Source organism: Salmo trutta, chromosome 38 (genome assembly GCF_901001165.1).
Source record: "Salmo trutta chromosome 38, fSalTru1.1, whole genome shotgun sequence".
Taxonomy (NCBI): Eukaryota; Metazoa; Chordata; class Actinopteri; order Salmoniformes; family Salmonidae; genus Salmo; species Salmo trutta.
Genome location: NC_042994.1, coordinates 189,281 through 208,129, shown reverse-complemented (window position 1 = coordinate 208,129; position 18,849 = coordinate 189,281). Strand labels below are relative to the sequence as shown.

The window sequence follows — 18,849 nt, the reverse complement described above, 5'->3', positions numbered from 1 at the left end:
TCCAGAGCTTCCGGTGACAGTTCCCTGACCAGAGCTTCCGGCGACAGTGCCCCGTCCAGAGCTTCCGGCGACAGTGCCCCGTCTAGAGATGGCCCACAGTTCGGAGCCTGCAGAGACGGCCCACAGTCCGGAGCCAGCAGAGACGGCCCAGAGTCCGGAGCCAGCAGAGACGGCCCACAGTCCGGAGCCAGCAGAGACGGCCCACAGTCCGGAGCTCCCAGAGTCGCCCTCCAGTCCGGAGCTCCCAGAGTCGCCCTCCAGTCCGGAGCTCCCAGAGTCGCCCTCCAGTCCGAGGTCTCCAGCTACGCGCATCAGCCCGAGGTTTCCAGCGACGCGCATCAGCCCGTGGTCTCCAGCGACACGCCTCAGCCCGAGGTCTTCAGCGATGCACCTTAGTCCAGAGACTTCGGGAGGGGTAAATAATAATAAGCAGTTAGCGTAGTAGGAGTAGGAGGTTGGGGAGGGGGGGTGTAGCACAACAACTGTCGGTGACGGTGGCCACCCTCCCTTCCCTCCCTTTAGTTAGGGGATTATTTTTGTGTTGGGGTTTATTTTTGTGTTTTTTTGTATTATTTTGTTGTTTAAGGTGCATCTGGGGTCTGCACCTTTAGGGGGGATACTGTCACGTCCTGACCAGTAAAGGGGCTGTTTGTTATTGTAGTTTGGTCAAGGCGTGGCAGGGGGTGTTTGTTTAGGGTGTTTCGTTTTTTTGGGGGTTATGTTCTATGTTAGTGTATTTCTATGTTATTTCTAGTTGGTCTATTTCTATGTGGTGTTTATTGGGTTGACCATCAATTGGAGGCAGCTGCTTCTTGTTGTCTCTGATTGAAGGTCCTATTTATAGGGGTGTTTGTTCTATGCGGGTTTGTGGGTAGTTATTTCCTGGTTTAGTGTTTGTTGCACCTGACGGGATTGTTTGGAGTCATTTGTTTTGTATACGTGTTTATTTCGTTTTTCCTTCTTCAAATAAAAAAAGACGATGAGTATACATTTTCCCGCTGCGTTTTGGTCCACTCCTTATGACAATCGTGACAATATCGATTTTTTTTCAGTTTTTCATGTATAAATTGCTTTATTTTCTCTAGATGTCACGGTTGGTAGAAGAAGCGGACCAAAATGCAGCGTAGGTTTCATTCCACATGTTTATTAGTTAGTGAAACTTAATGCAATAACAAAGATAAACTTTGCTGAAGGCTCTGGGCTGTAGATCTCTGCTGGAGGCTCCGGGCTGAGGAGCGTCACTGGAGGCTCCGGGCTGAGGAGCGTCGCTGGAGGCTCCGGGCTGAGGAGCGTCGCTGGAGGCTCCAGGCTGAGGAGCGTCGCTGGAGGCCTGATGTGTGGGACTGGCATAGGAGGCGCCAGACTAGTGACACGCACCTCAGGGCGAGTGCGGGGAGCAGGAACAGGACACCCCGGACTGGGCAGGCGCCCTGGAGGCCTGATGCGTGGGACTGGCATAGGAGTCACCAGACTAGTAAAACGCACCTCAGGGCAAGTGCGGGGAGCAGGAACAGGACATACTGGGCTATGGAGGCGCACTGGAGGAATAGTGCGAGGAGCAGGAATCGGTCTCACCAGATTGGGGTGACGCACTAAGGGCCGAGTGCTCACAGCAGGCACTGGCTGTACCGGGTTATGGATGCGCACTGAAAGGAAAGTGCGAGGAGCAGGCACAGGACGTACTGGACTATGGAGGCGCACTGGAGGGGGAGTGCGAGGAGCAGGGACAGGACGGACCGGGCTATGTAGGCAAACCGGGGACCTGGCATGCTAAGCAGGCCTACTCCTTCCAGGTTCAATGACCATCTTTGCCCTACACCGGCGAGGAGCTTGCACCGACTGCACCGGGCTATGAGTGCGTATGGGCGACATAGTGCGCACCACACCGTAACTCATCGCTCGCTCCTCTGCACGCCCGCTCCGCCGTGCTCTTTCTGCCAGTACTTCCCTTCGGAATCTCGCGTCGAGCTCCGCACTTGACTCCTGTACTGACTTCTGTCTGCTCCACGGCTCTCTCCGATAGGCACAGGAAGTTTGAGCAGGGCTCCCCCCTGATGTTGACAAACTCCCCTTATGCCCCCCCCAAAAATTTTTTTTATGGGGGTGCCTCTCCACCTTCATTATTGGTGGATATAGCGCTTCGTAGTAACGTCGCTCCCTCTTGGCTTCCTCTAGTTCCTCCTTCGGGCGACGATACTCCCCAGCCTGCCTCCAGGGTCCTTTCCCATCTAATATCTCGTCCCAAGTCCATCTTTCCCGCTGCTCCATTCCACGCTGCTTGGTCCTTTTTTGGTGGGTTATTCTGTCACGGCTGTTAGAAGAAAGGGACCAAAATGCAGCGTCGGTTTCATTCCACATATTTATTAGTTAGTGAAACTTAATGCAATAACAAAGATAAACTTACTGACAAAACAACAAACCGTGACGCAGGAGGAACAAAACACACTCACAAAATATAATAACCCACAAGCAGGAAGAGAAAAACCCCTACTTAAATATGATCTCTAATCAGAGGCAATGAGGATCAGCTGCCTCCAATTAGAGATCAACCCCAAACAATCCCAACATAGAAATAGTCAAACTAGAACTTAAACATAGAAATAGAAAACATAGAACAACCCAAAACACCCCCTGTCATGCCCTGCTCTACTCTACTATAGAAAATTACATCTTACTAGGGTCAGGACGTGACACTAGATGTCCTTTTATTTTCTTTAATTTCAAGAACTACAGACAATTACACTAACTTTGGTAAATTACATGTAGTTTTACAATTAAAAAATAATATAAATGTGTGTGTTGTGCAAATTATATGTATTCTCAGTCCACAGAATGGAACACCTATCATTGAACCATAATAACGTGAGTTACCAATGATATTTGAAATACAGAATATATGTACCCCATCTCAATTTTCACAAGAGACATATTCTGAACTTTTAAACAAAAATGTAAACTCTTTACACATACTTATGCTACTTCCACATAACAAAATACAATGTCAGCGTCAGTGTACGCATCCTTCGATGCTGTGGGGACTGTGTTATATCATGTACATGTTCCCCCCTATAGATATTCCTTAACATCCTAGACACTACTACATTAGTAGTACATAACTGTGTAATAGTGTAGTACTACAGTACGGCCCTGTCTTCTGGATATGTGTAGTGCTGTAACTAAGTATATGTTGTTTTCTAGGGTGTACAAATATTATTCTAATGATTGAAGTTGTATGAACATAGACGTTAAGCTGACTTGAAAAAAACATAGTGGTGTGTTAGTTAAGATGCTGAATATAAAAAGGGGCTTCTTCTATAGAAATAGGTCAGGCCTCTTGCTTAATAGTGCAAAGCAGATCATTCAATCTATGTTCTTACTGGTTATAGACTATGTTTAAATAATCTATATGAATACAGCTGCCACTTCATTAAAAACTTTAGATGCATATGACCCTAGATCATGTTGTTTTATAATGGGTACAGGTTCAGTACACATCCCTGCATTCCCTATTATAAAGTAGGGGGCCCCTCTTTGAGGTCATGTATGTCAATTTGTTGCTCTCTTTGCCTTTATAAAGCTCTTTGACCTACTGTAAACTCCCTCTGTTGTTAACACCTACAATAATCATTAGACGTACGAGTCAGAGTTATCATACACATTGTCAGGGTTTGCTAACTCTGGACATTCCTTTGGTCTGTACAGAGTTAGGTAAATCAGCTCTTTGCCCCTTACATGGAGAATAATCTCCAAGCTGCTCTAAACATTGCTGTTTTTGGTGTCTCTAGGTTAATCTCTAGACTGCTGAATGAGGCCTGTCACAATTTACTAACAAAACCCTTCAAAGGAGTTTGTAAAACCATTCAGTCATGGATGTATGTAAACATATTTAAAACGTATTGCATGTTACAGAAGACTACTGTTGTACATTGAATAGCCATTCATCCCTGTTACACCTTGATGTGTTTGCTCCGTGTCTGTACATGTTTATAATCCACATAGTGTGAATAGCGGTTTCCAGAAAGTTATTAACCCCCTAAACCGGAATATGAAATGACCTTTATGATCTTACCACTATTACTTTGGGTTCTAATCCCCCATCTTTCAGAATCCCCACTGTGAACAAATCTCTAACATTGATGATCCTTCACTATATTTTAACCCTAAACCTCCCACAATAACTATTGTCTATTGTTAGTCTCAATGACCTTACTGACAATATCAAAGTTTTACATAGCTAAATACATTGTTGGAGACAGTTTTCATGTCTTTCATTATGCAAACATTTGTTTATTAGATTATATTTTTCATTATGAATGTTGTTTTAATTCTATATGAGTCATGCTTTGCTTTGGTCCTGTGTTCTCTTATGGGTCAATGATTTTAAATATAATATAGTAATTATGTTCTCGGCTCAATTACTTAGAAGGGCTTGTGGTCCCACCCCTCCCGTGTGTTCCCAGGTCCATATTTGGGAGCCCATATACATTCAGGATGTAAGGCTTACTAGTTATGTCAAATGTTAGGAAGACCTGTTGGTTGTAACAAAAACAAAACAAAAAATTAAATTTGACCCCATCTTTTCACATACATTTTATTTGGGTCTTTTTAATTTAGCCTGTTGCTTGGCTCCAGCCACTTGGTAGCTCAGTGCATGTACAAAGAAAATGATCACAATTCAGCCTTTGATGTATGGTGACGAAAATAATGACAATGCAAACAGGTTTTCAATGTTTTATTGACGGTGTTTTATGGATTTGCATATGACTGTGCATTATATGATGCCGTAATAGGGAAGAGGATCTGATCATGCCTCTTGGTATTCTTGATCAATTATTGATCCAAAAAGACACACACCTGTTATAATGTTAATTCCACATCTGTTTGCATTGCTTGGTAGAGTGTATTAGCATCGTATGAGACAAGATAAATAATACAATTTAAGTAAAGTATAAAATAAACAGTATTATCCTAAATTGACAGATTAATAAAAACGTGTGTTATCACATCAACATCAAAATCTTTCAGAATGTACCTGTTTTCAGTATAGAATGACATGTATACAGCTTATATTACAACTTTTAGTGTTTTGTCTTAATGACTGTTTTTTAATAAATAGGAAACTCAGCAGTGTGTTTGTCCGAGAAACATTAATTAGATGGTTGTTTTATTGTTGTTGAAACCTCGAAATGTACACAATGAGAAGTGATATTGTAACAACAGTTTTAACGTGGTAATTGAATCAAATATATATCTTTGTATGTTTGAATTAGAGCTCATTTAAAATGTTTTCATCACTGCCTGGTAAACACATTCTTGTAAGTTGGAGCTACTCTACGTGATTATATGTGGCTGCTGTACAGATTTGAGCACTTGACAAGACGTTGACACTTCTGGGTATGTCTCGCCTATAACACAATAATAATAAAGATTATGATAATAATAATGTTATATTATTTTTTATAATAATACAAATCTGTCAACCAAATGTAATTCTTAAAACCCCTTTTTGCATCCGTAGTTGTCATAAAGTGTTTTACAGATACCCAGTCTAGAAAATCTAAGACCTATCAATGCATATGCCGCAGCACAGCATGTTGGAAACACTCCCTAGAAGTCATAAACCTAAAAACAAAAATTATAGAGGTACCATGCTCTGAGTGGACATTTAAGAGTACATGTGCCCCGTATTGTTTTTCAAGATGTTCCAACGTTCGTAGATGACCCTCAGGGTCATATAATAACCAGGGTGGCTGTAGAGTGGGCATAAGTTCAACACTCAGGAGTCAATGTCCTGTCTTTTCTCTTTTTCAGAGCCTGAGAGAGAGAGAGAATATATTACCTAAAGTTATCACAGCTGCACACTATGTAACACATTATATTAATAATTGGCTAAAATTCTATGTCATTGTCTTTCAGAAATGTTGCAATACCGAATGTTGAAACGTTGTTAAATGTTTGCTACTTTGGTATACATTGATAGAAAGGGTATACATTGAGAGAGAGAGTCATATTACACACTTAAATAATAGACCATCACTCTCTCACACACACACACACACAGCCCTGTCTTCATAGTTGTTCATAGTTTATAATCATAGTTTGATCATAGTTTTTCATAGTTTCTAATTATCGTTTCTAATCACAGTGTGAACATAGTTGGCCACGGTTTCTAATCATACTATCTAGTCTGAGAGGTTTGATATAATAAGCAGGTCAAATAGACCCTAAGAGTGCAGAAGCTATTGTTTACAAACAGTATGAATAAAAACTATGGTTCAACGGATAAATAGCCTTCATTTTTAAAAAACATACATGTAAATGACAAGACTTAATACCTATCATTCTTAAATAATATATATCTATATACAAACATCATATTGACTATTTAAATCACCTTCAAAAAGTTCCATGAGTAAGGAAGGATTCACCGATTATCGTTTAGCTGTTCTGTCTTCACGCTGTTCTGGGCCGATGGCTGGTGTTTGGAGTTAGGGTAAGACCGTTCGTACAGAACGGTAGAATACTGTCTGTTTCATCGGTCCATAATGCAGAATGTATCCTTCTTGGGGGGAGTCTGTCCGCTGTAAACACAAAATTAGCTTTAAAAATAGGGTACACACTTTTTGTTTTTAATGTATAAATATTATTATTTTATTTTTGGACTTACTTCGAAAATAGCGTGATTGTGACGGGCTATGTAAAGGACCGGGCGCTGTTTGCTTCTGAGAATCCCCATCTAATGATGGCTGATCCAAATCAATTATTCCTGGTAGCAGCCGGGTATCCTATAGACGTTAGATAATATTAACATATATTTATACGAAATATATACATTTTAACTTATAAAAATACGTGCAATTGACATAAATACATACCTGAAAAATCATAAAAAACATATATAACACGGGTTTAATATTAGAGATAGTACCCAACAGGGCATTAATTACGTTATAACCAAACAATTCCCATAAAATACCTAACGCACCCAAAATCTAATATATTATTTTCACTAACTCACCTTCAAAAAGCTTCGGATTTGAAAGGCTTGTGTGCCTTAAACACGAAAGTGACTAGCTTGTTTCAAACAACCTCGAAAAACCCATTATTTTCGAAACACACACACACACGCCCTCACGCACACACACATGCGCACGCACAAACCCGTCTTTCCGGAATGTTTTTTTTCCTCAGACACCCATGGAGAGAGGGAGCGTGAAATTACAGGCTTATACGGTGAGATACAATTTTAAAACTATTTATTTAATTCCAAATATTTAGTACAGACCATTTAAAACATGCTATAATTAATACAAAACAATTTTACTATTCCTTTCTTACAGATAATGGGGCCGGCTATATGGTTAACCCAGACACCCATCCGTTTCCAATTCACCATTATCAAGACAGGCTCTCTTGCTCGCTAGATATCCCAACCATTCCACGTTCCATACATTTTCATTCCTTGGATGGATCAAACGTTTTGCATGTAGACCCTGGGTATGTCTTAAGGATAGAAGCGCCCAGCGGCTTAATTGTTCACAATTTTGGAAAAAATTGTCCAGCTTTTTCATCATGGTCAGGAATATATGGTAATCACATCATGTAAAGCTAAAGACAGTCATAAAATAGTTCACATCCTCAAGGCTTTGGAAAATACATATGAACTAACAGATTTTGTAGCATTTGTACTATCATATTGTTCACATGCTAAAACTGTCTCTTTGGAGTCGGGGCTATACGCCATTGAAGAGATTCTTATGACTTTCAAATCATCGCGCCCGCACACCTCCTCTTCCAACGCGTAGCCGGGAAGGAATGTACCACTTAGGGCTTGTTCAATCTGACATAGCACTAGCCGTATCTTAAGCCATTCTCTCATACGCAGCGCAGGAGAAAAACTCCAGAGTTTTGCTTGATAAAGGGGGCTGGGACCGCTGTCTGTGAAAATCTTCACAATTGAATCCTCCGGTTGGAACATGTAAGCCATATGTCCATCACTCATATCCAAAACTCCTTTAAAACATTCAGGGGCCGCACACAAAATGTCCTCGATGATTTTGTCATTGGGTTCTTGACACGAGGCACATAGTACACCCAGAATTGGCCTAGAGACATAATTTTCTGTTTAATGTTCTGGATTTATTTTGAATTTCTTGATTAGTGTTCCGGGGCACTTGTGCTGTTCTGGGGCTTATTTATAATGCGTCCCCCAACACCCCCAGACATTCCTGTTTCATAAACAACAGCCCTAAGGTCAATAAAACAGGGGGTGGGGGGCCATACTCTTTGAAATGTTGAAACACATCCCCCCAGTTCATCGAGGTCCCTACACATCAATCATCATGACAACTTCAAAGGAATAGATGAAATTGATGCATAAATTAACACACACTCTAACACGTGAGAACAGGAACAGGATGCCCATATATGGGCATACCCACGTGATAATTTCCCGCCAGGATGTCCTGACACACGTCACCCGGACATAGGGTCGTAAATCACACGTTTGACGTGTGCCATCTACTGTATTCTCTCTCTTACGGCGTATCTGTAGACACACCTTAATTTATTCAATCCCCACCCCAAACAAACAGTCGGTGAATAGCATACTATTCTCATGATTAGGTTGAAGGTGAGAGTACGCATAGAGAAAAACGTGCATAAATAGATAATTATTTTCCATTTAGTCGCGATTAACTCGTGTCGGAATCGGGCCCATAAGTGTAACAGAGTAGGAGCGCTGATTTAGGATCAGGACCTCCGTCCATATAATTATGATCTAAAAGGCTAAACTGATCCTAGATCAGCACTCATGGCCTCTTAGATACTTTGTGAATAGGAACCCTGGCCTGGACTGTGGTTTCATGTGTTTAGTTTAGTTCAGTTCAGTTTATTAATACGGTCACGCTCTGACCTAGGAGAGCTGTGTTTTCTCTGTTTAGTTAGGTCAGGGTGGGTGGGCATTCTATGTTTTTGCTTTCTATGTTTTGGCCAGGTATGGTTTCCAATCAGAGGTAGCTGTCTATCGTTGTCTCTGATTGGAAGCCATACTTAGGCAGCCTGTTTTTCTTGTGTTGGTGTGGGTAGTTGTTTTCCGTTTTGTTAGTATACCTGACGGAACTGTTGGCTGTCATTTTATTGTTTTTTGTTTAAGTGTTTTCATTAAAGTAAAGCATGAGCACTCTACACGCTGCACCTTGGTCCCCTTTATACGACCCTTGTTGCAGAACTACTGTCATGCCCTGGCCATAGAGAGGGTTTTATTCTCTATTTTGGTTAGGCCAGGGTGTGACTAGGGTGGGCATTCTATGTCCTTTTTTCTATGTTTTGTATTTCTTTGTTTTGGCCGAGTATGGTTCTCAATCAGGGACAGCTGTAGATCATTGTCTCTGATTGGGAGCCATACTTAGGCAGCCTGTTTTCCTTTGGGTTTTGTGGGTGGTTGTTTTCCGTTTAGTAGTTTGGAATCCTGACGGAACTGTTGGCTGTCATTTTGTTTCTTTTGTAAGTGTTCTATTTATTCATTAAAATTCAAGATGAGCACTAAACACGCTGCGCCTTGGTCTACTCCCTGCAACAGCCGTTACAACTACCCACCATGATTGGATCAAGCGGCGTGCCCAGGCAGAAATGGACACCTGGTCACATAAGGAGTGGACGGAAAGGAGAGAATGGACTTGGGGCCAGGTAATAGAGAGATATCGGAGCATACCGGGGAAGAACGAGAGGCAGCCCCCCAATTTTTTTTGGGGGGGGCACACGGGTAGTTTGGCTGGCCCAGGGGTGATACCTAAGCCAACTCCCCGTGCTTATTGTGGTGAGCATGTGCCTGCCTCTCGCACTCTCTCTCCAGTGCGCCTCCATAGCCCAGTACGTCCTGTGCCTGCTCCTCGCGCTCTCCCTCCATTTCGCCTCCATAGCCCAGTACGGCCGGTGCCTGCTTTGAGCACTCGGCCCTCAGTGCGTCTCCCCAGTCCGGTGAGACCTGGTCCAGCTTCATGAATAAAGCCTCCAGTGATAATCGATAGTCCGAAGTCTGTAGCGATGATCCATGGCACGAAGCCTCTAGTGATGATCCATGGCCCGGAGCCTGTAGGGATGTTCCATGGCACAAAGCCTCCAGAGGTAATCCATGGCCCGGAGCCTATAGAGATAATCCTTGGCAAAAAGCCCGTAGGGATTATAAATGGTCCGGAGCCTGTAGGGAAAAACCATGGCACGAAGCCTGTAGGAATAATCCATGACCCGGCACCTGTAGAGATAATCCAGGGTACGAAGCCTCCAGTGATGATCCATGGCGGGGAACCTGTAGAGATGATCCATGTCGTGGAGCCAGCAGCAACGGTCACTAGTCCGGAACCTATAATGACGCTTCCCAGTCCGGAGCCTCCAGCGACGATCCTCAGTCCGGAGCCTCCAGCAACGCTCTTCAGTCCGGAGCCTCCAGCAACGCTCCTCAGTCCGGAGCCTCCAGCGACGCTCCTCAGTCCGGAGCCTCCAGCAACGCTCCTCAGTCCGGAGCCTCCAGCGACGCTCCCCAGTCCGGAGCCTCCAGCGACGCTCCCCAGTCCGGAGCCTTCAGCGACGGTCTGCAGCCCCGAGTCTTCAGAGACGGTCTGCAGTCCAGAGTCTTCAACGGCGGTCTGCAGCCCAGAGTCTCCAGCGGCGGCTTTCAGCTCAGAGTCTTCAGCGGCGGTTGGCTTTTCAGAGCCTCCGGCGATGACCCACGGTCTGGTTCCTCCGGACACACAGAAGCGGGGGGATCAGTGGGCGGGGGTGTGCTACGCCCAGAACCAGAGCACTCGGCAAATATGGATGCCCACACGGACCCTCCCAAATAGGTTCAGGTTTGCGGCCGGGAGTCCGCACCTTTGGGGGGGGGGGTACTGTTACGCTCTGACCTAGGAGAGCTGTGTTTTCTCTGTTTAGTTAGGTCAGGGTGTGATAGGTGGGTGGGCATTCTATGTTTTTGCTTTCTATGTTTTGGCCAGGTATGGTTTCCAATCAGAGGCAGCTGTCAATCGTTGTCTCTGATTGGAAGCCATACTTAGGCAGCCTGTTTTTCTTGTGTTGGTGTGGGTAGTTGTTTTCCGTTTTGTTAGTATACCTGACGGAACTGTTGGCTGTCGTTTTGTTGTTTTTTGTTTAAGTGTTTTCATTCCAGTAAAGCATGAGCACTCTACACGCTGCGCCTTGGTCCCCGTAATACGACCCTCGTTACAAATACATTGATTCATAACTATTTCCACTCAGCTTTTGTTTCTTGTATTTCTACCTATTGGACAAATGATGGCTCCATTGAACCACATAACCATGGGTCTCTAGGCTCTAGGTCATTGAGGCGTAAGTCTTTTCCAGTTTATCCTCACAGCTTGGGGATAGGAGATATCATTGAACCTGGTGGTCAGTCTTTAGGCTGCTGTACAGCTTGATGGACAGTAGAGGATGGAACATTTATCCTCCTATATTTGGGGTTCTGTAAATAAATCAGCTTCTGAACAATCAATGTGGAAATATGTGTTTACAGTACTAAAGATCTGTTCAATAGGTGATTGGTGTTGTTGTTGATGATGATGGTGATGATGATGAAGATGATGATGGTGATGATGATGACTTTATTGTATCCATGTAGCCATTATAAAAAAGGGTGAAATTAGCGGAAGGGAGGAGTCGCCAAGACTTTCCATTTTCAAGGGAAGAGACTTTGCTTCCTTTCAATTGTTATCACCATTCCCCAGAGAAGTAAAACAGGAAATTACAAACATTCCAGATATCATTTTGCTTCTGGGTAACCAAGATAAAGCAAATTACAGCACAACACAATATGAGCCTGGTTCATTTTCAGTAATGAGGCCCTGTACCCCATTTACAGTTTGTACTTCAATGTATCAGGTGGAGTTATTCACCAGCTATAGAGTGAGTTGCTGTTTATGTTTCTAAGACTGCAGGGTGGGAGATGCAACAATGACCTTGAGAACAGCAGGAAGTGTGTTGGTGGTCTTTCTCTGGTCTGTAGCAGGTATGGTCTCATTCATACCTTGATATGTTTGTCAATCTACAGGCATTTGTAAAATATTAAAATTACATTTGTGTTTAATTATTCTGGTGTGTTCTGTTAGGCGTCTCCACTTCACTTCAATAGTTATCTTTCATACCTTACTGAATGATGCTTATGTGGTTTCCAATCACACTCAACTCAGCAACTATGGCAACAAAGTGTGGACAAATTTGTTAGTATGAGACAATTGGCATTGGCTTAATGTAATACCCTTGTGTTGTGTGACTGTGTTTCAGTGGTACTGGGTCAGGATGGCTGGAGTGTAACTTACACCACTCAGAGTATCTGTACCTTGAAGGGGTCAACAGTGGAGCTGACCTGCTCTTACACATATCCCAGTGGTACAGTCACATCAACATTCTGGTTCACTAAAATGGAGACTAGTGTAGAACCTGAAGATCTAGGTCAGAACCCAGAGTATGCAGGTCGTCTGGAGTATCATGGGGATAAGAAGAATGGTCACAACCTGACAATCAGAGACCTGAGAGAGAGTGACTCAGCTACGTACAAGTTCAGATTTATAACAGATCAGACTGGAGGGAGATATTATGGTGATCCTGGAGTCACTCTGTCTGTAACAGGTACAGTAACATTCTACACACTGGTGATCCTGGAGTCACTCTGTCTGTAACAGGTACAGTAACATTCTATATACTGGTGATCCTGGAGTCACTCTGTCTGTAACAGGTACAGTAACATTATATATACTGGTGATCCTGGAGTCACTCTGTCTGTAACAGGTACAGTAACATTCTATATACTGGTGATCCTGGAGTCACTCTGTCTGTCACAGGTACAGTAACATTCTATATACTGGTGATCCTGGAGTCACTCTGTCTGTCACAGGTACAGTAACATTCTATATAATGGTGATGCTGGAGTCTCTCTGTCTGTCACAGGTACAGTAACATTCTATATACTGGTGATCCTGGAGTCACTCTGTCTGTAACAGGTACAGTAACATTCTATATACTGGTGATCCTGGAGTCTCTCTGTCTGTAACAGGTACAGTAACATTCTATATACTGGTGATCCTGGAGTCACTCTGTCTGTCACAGGTACAGTAACATTCTATATACTGGTGATCCTGTAGTCACTCTGTCTGTAACAGGTACAGTAACATTCTATATACTGGTGATGCTGGAGTCTCTCTGTCTGTCACAGGTACAGTAACATTCTATATACTGGTGATCCTGGAGTCACTCTGTCTGTAACAGGTACAGTAACATTCTATATACTGGTGATCCTGGTGTCTCTCTGTCTGTAACAGGTACAGTAACATTCTATATACTGGTGATCCTGGAGTCACTCTGTCTGTAACAGGTACAGTAACATTCTATATACTGGTGATCCTGGAGTCTCTCTGTCTGTCACAGGTACAGTAACATTCTATATACTGGTGATCCTGGAGTCTCTCTGTCTGTAACAGGTACAGTAACATTCTATATACTGGTGATCCTGGAGTCTCTCTGTCTGTCTGCCACAGGTACAGTAACATTCTATATACTGGTGATCCTGGAGTCTCTCTGTCTGTAACAGGTACAGTAACATATACTGGTGATCCTGGAGTCTCTCTGTCTGTAACAGGTACAGTAACATTCTATATACTGGTGATCCTGGAGTCACTCTGTCTGTCACAAGTACAGTAACATTCTATATACTGGTGATCCTGGAGTCACTCTGTCTGTAACAGGTACAGTAACATTCTATATACTGGTGATCCTGGAGTCTCTCTGTCTGTCACAGGTACAGTAACATTCTATATACTGGTGATCCTGGAGTCTCTCTGTCTGTAACAGGTACAGTAACATTCTATATACTTGTGATCCTGGAGTCTCTCTGTCTGTCACAGGTACAGTAACATTCTATATACTGGTGATCCTGGAGTCTCTCTGTCTGTCACAGGTACAGTAAGATTCTATATACTGGTGATCCTGGAGTCTCTCTGTCTGTAACAGGTACAGTAACATTCTATATACTGGTGATCCTGGAGTCACTCTGTCTGTCTCAGGTACAGTAACATTCTATATACTGGTGATCCTGGAGTCTCTCTGTCTGTAACAGGTACAGTAACATTCTATATACTGGTGATCCTGGAGTCACTCTGTCTGTAACAGGTACAGTAACATTCTATATACTGGTGATCCTGGAGTCTCTCTGTCTGTCACAGGTACAGTAACATTCTATATACTGGTGATCCTGGAGTCTCTCTGTCTGTAACAGGTACAGTAACATTCTATATACTGGTGATCCTGGAGTCTCTCTGTCTGTCACAGGTACAGTAACATTCTATATACTGGTGATCCTGGAGTCTCTCTGTCTGTCACAGGTACAGTAACATTCTATATACTGGTGATCCTGGAGTCTCTCTGTCTGTCACAGGTACAGTAACATTCTATATACTGGTGATCCTGGAGTCTCTCTGTCTGTAACAGGTACAGTAACATTCTATATACTGGTGATCCTGGAGTCACTCTGTCTGTCTCAGGTAGAGTAACATTCTATATACTGGTGATCCTGGAGTCTCTCTGTCTGTAACAGGTACAGTAACATTCTATACACTGGTGATCCTGGAGTCACTCTGTCTGTAACAGGTACAGTAACATTCTATATACTGGTGATCCTGGAGTCTCTCTGTCTGTCACAGGTACAGTAACATTCTATATACTGGTGATCCTGGAGTCACTCTGTCTGTCTCAGGTAGAGTAACATTCTATATACTGGTGATCCTGGAGTCTCTCTGTCTGTAACAGGTACAGTAACATTCTATATACTGGTGATCCTGGAGTCACTCTGTCTGTAACAGGTACAGTAACATTCTATATACTGGTGATCCTGGAGTCACTCTGTCTGTAACAGGTACAGTAACATTCTATATACTGGTGATCCTGGAGTCTCTCTGTCTGTCACAGGTACAGTAACATTCTATATACTGGTGATCCTGGAGTCACTCTGTCTGTCACAGGTACAGTAACATTCTATATACTGGTGATCCTGGAGTCACTCTGTCTGTCTCAGGTACAGTAACATTCTATATACTGGTGATCCTGGAGTCACTCTGTCTGTCACAGGTACAGTAACATTCTATATACTGGTGATCCTGGAGTCACTCTGTCTGTAACAGGTACAGTAACATTCTATATACTGGTGATCCTGGAGTCTCTCTGTCTGTAACAGGTACAGTAACATTCTATATACTGGTGATCCTGGAGTCACTCTGTCTGTCTCAGGTACAGTAACATTTTATATACTGGTGATCCTGGAGTCTCTCTGTCTGTAACAGGTACAGTAACATTCTATATACTGGTGATCCTGGAGTCTCTCTGTCTGTAACAGGTACAGTAACATTCTATATACTGGTGATCCTGGAGTCTCTCTGTCTGTAACAGGTACAGTAACATTCTATATACTGGTGATCCTGGAGTCACTCTGTCTGTAACAGGTACAGTAACATTCTATATACTGGTGATCCTGGAGTCTCTCTGTCTGTAACAGGTACAGTAACATTCTATATACTGGTGATCCTGGAGTCACTCTGTCTGTCTCAGGTACAGTAACATTTTATATACTGGTGATCCTGGAGTCTCTCTGTCTGTAACAGGTACAGTAACATTCTATATACTGGTGATCCTGGAGTCTCTCTGTCTGTAACAGGTACAGTAACATTCTATATACTGGTGATCCTGGAGTCTCTCTGTCTGTAACAGGTACAGTAACATTCTATATACTGGTGATCCTGGAGTCACTCTGTCTGTCACAGGTACAGTAACATTCTATATACTGGTGATCCTGGAGTCACTCTGTCTGTAACAGGTACAGTAACATTCTATATACTGGTGATCCTGGAGTCACTCTGTCTGTCTCAGGTACAGTAACATTTTATATACTGGTGATCCTGGAGTCTCTCTGTCTGTAACAGGTACAGTAACATTCTATATACTGGTGATCCTGGAGTCTCTCTGTCTGTAACAGGTACAGTAACATTCTATATACTGGTGATCCTGGAGTCTCTCTGTCTGTAACAGGTACAGTAACATTCTATATACTGGTGATCCTGGAGTCACTCTGTCTGTAACAGGTACAGTAACATTCTATATACTGGTGATCCTGGAGTCACTCTGTCTGTAACAGGTACAGTAACATTTTATATACTGGTGATCCTGGAGTCACTCTGTCTGTAACAGGTACAGTAACATTCTATATACTGGTGATCCTGGAGTCACTCTGTCTGTCACAGGTACAGTAACATTCTATATACTGGTGATCCTGGAGTCACTCTGTCTGTAACAGGTACAGTAACATTCTATATACTGGTGATCCTGGAGTCTCTCTGTCTGTAACAGGTACAGTAACATTCTATATACTGGTGATCCTGGAGTCACTCTGTCTGTAACAGGTACAGTAACATTTTATATACTGGTGATCCTGGAGTCACTCTGTCTGTCACAGGTACAGTAACATTCTATATACTGGTGATCCTGGAGTCTCTCTGTCTGTAACAGGTACAGTAACATTCTATATACTGGTGATCCTGGAGTCACTCTGTCTGTAACAGGTACAGTAACATTCTATATACTGGTGATCCTGGAGTCACTCTGTCTGTCACAGGTACAGTAACATTCTATATACTGGTGATCCTGGAGTCACTCTGTCTGTCACAGGTACAGTAACATTCTATATACTGGTGATCCTGGAGTCACTCTGTCTGTCACAGGTACAGTAACATTCTATATACTGGTGATCCTGGAGTCACTCTGTCTGTCACAGGTACAGTAACATTCTATATACTGGTGATCCTGGAGTCTCTCTGTCTGTCACAGGTACAGTAACATTCTATATACTGGTGATCCTGGAGTCACTCTGTCTGTGACAGGTACAGTAACATTCTATATACTGGTGATCCTGGAGTCACTCTGTCTGTCACAGGTACTGTAACATTCTATATACTGGTGATCCTGGAGTCACTATGTCTGTAACAGGTACAGTAACATTCTATATACTGGTGATCCTGGAGTCTCTCTGTCTGTAACAGGTACAGTTACATTCTATATACTGGTGATCCTGGAGTCTCTCTGTCTGTAACAGGTACAGTTACATTCTATATACTGGTGATCCTGGAGTCACTCTGTCTGTAACAGGTACATTAACATTCTATATACTGGTGATCCTGGAGTCTCTCTGTCTGTCACAGGTACAGTAACATTCTATATACTGGTGATCCTGGAGTCACTCTGTCTGTAACAGGTACAGTAACATTCTATATACTGGTGATCCTGGAGTCTCTCTGTCTGTCACAGGTACAGTAACATTCTATATACTGGTGATCCTGGAGTCACTCTGTCTGTAACAGGTACAGTAACATTCTATATACTGGAAGTCCTGGAGTCTCTCTGTCTGTCACAGGTACAGTTACAGTTACATTCAATATAGTTAAACTGTTGAATTCCATTCAGTTCAGGATAAATGTCTTGGTTTGTATTTATGTCTGTATAACACAAGATGTTCAATTAGAATTAGAATTCCAATAAGTTCTGGACAATTGTTGTGGTGTGTATGTATAGTAGTCTGTATAACATAGGATTTCCTCCATCTTTGTATTAGAGTGATAAGTCAGTGATAAAGGGATTTACAGTGATATTGTTTTTTCTCCAGGTCTTCAGGTGAAGGTGACTGGTGAACATCAGAATAAGACACTGACCTGTATCACCATCTGTACTCTGACTCTGACCACCTACATCTGGTACAAGAACGGACAACGTCTAGATGAGCCCACTTCCCAGCAGTACTCTGTCAATAGTTATCATTCAGACAGTTACTCCTGTGCTGTAGAAGGCCATGAGGATCTCCTCTCTCCTGCAGTGTGTGAGTCTGGATTTAACTCAGTATTCTAGTATAACTGTTCAAGTATAACTCTTCTGTCTACTAAACAGCCCTCACAGTTAACTACTTTGGATTAACTACTTTGGTATAACTACTTTGGATTACTGAAGCTCACGATTCCACTGTGGAAATAATGCCCTCTTTATGTTCCAGGTGTTCAGGATCAGAACTGCAACAGAGTGACTTACACCAAGAGGAGAATCTGTGTCTTGAAGGGGTCAACAGTGGACATATCCTGTACTTATGTTGGTTATTATTCCACCACATCAACATTCTGGTTTAGAAGTGATAAGTCGACCCCTGAAGACCTAACCAGAGACCCAGGGTATGCAGGTCGTGTGAAGTACACTGACAAAGAAACATGGAGAAATGAAGGTCCCTCCATCCTGAGAATCACAGATCAGAGAGAGGAAGACTCAGCTGAGTTTCGCTTCACTTTTAAAACAGACAACTTTGAATGGGGTCATAGTTTCCCAGGAACAACTCTGTCTGTCACAGGTAATACTACACTGTATGATACAACTGTATATCATATTGAATTACAGGAGAAAATAAATGAACCATCCTGTTAACACAGAGGTGTATGTGGTTTTATACATATTGTTTCAGGTCTGCAGGTGAAGGTGACTCCTGCTGCAGAGGGACAGAAGACACTGACCTGTAGCACCAACTGTATTCTGACTGACAACCCCACCTACATCTGGTACAGGAATGGACAGAATGTACAAGATAACTCCTCCCACATGTACTCCATCAGCAGTGAGGATGCAGACAGCTACTACTGTGCTGTAAAAGGCCACAATGGTCTCAGCTCTCCTGCAGTGTGTGAGTACAGTGCAGCACAATAGTGCAGTACTCTATTTGATTTGATTTCTACTTAGCAAGTATCATGCACTCAGGCAAAATAGACA

The 18,849-nt window shown here is 42.8% G+C and overlaps 1 protein-coding gene and 1 long non-coding RNA gene across 2 annotated transcripts; one reads left to right on the top strand and one right to left on the bottom strand.

Moving 5' to 3' along the window:
• Positions 1–4,717: 4,717 nt before the first annotated feature.
• Positions 4,718–6,783, bottom strand: LOC115178732 (uncharacterized). The gene is made up of 3 exons (XR_003872684.1): positions 6,668–6,783; positions 6,395–6,581; positions 4,718–5,814 (listed from the first exon to the last, which is right to left on the bottom strand). It is a non-coding gene; the product is annotated as an uncharacterized LOC115178732 (long non-coding RNA).
• Positions 6,784–12,431: 5,648 nt separating this feature from the next.
• On the top strand, positions 12,432–18,786 carry LOC115177896 (sialoadhesin-like). The gene is made up of 4 exons (XM_029738891.1): positions 12,432–12,562; positions 17,673–17,920; positions 18,092–18,436; positions 18,548–18,786. The coding sequence occupies exons 1-4, from the start codon at positions 12,432–12,434 to the stop codon at positions 18,784–18,786; spliced, it is 963 nt and encodes a 320-aa protein (XP_029594751.1).
• The last annotated feature ends 63 nt before the right edge of the window (positions 18,787–18,849 follow it).

What these genes read in the sequence shown, in the direction of transcription:
- LOC115177896 (XM_029738891.1), top strand. Translation starts at nt 12,432, where the DNA reads ATGGAGACTAGTGTAGAACCTGAAGATCTAGGTCAGAACCCAGAGTAT. An exon ending in AGAGAGAGTGACTCAGCTAC is followed by an intron (nt 12,563 to 17,672) that starts GTACAAGTTCAG and finishes GTGATAAGTCAG; the next exon opens with TGATAAAGGGATTTACAGTG. An exon ending in AACAACTCTGTCTGTCACAG is followed by an intron (nt 18,437 to 18,547) that starts GTAATACTACAC and finishes ATATTGTTTCAG; the next exon opens with GTCTGCAGGTGAAGGTGACT.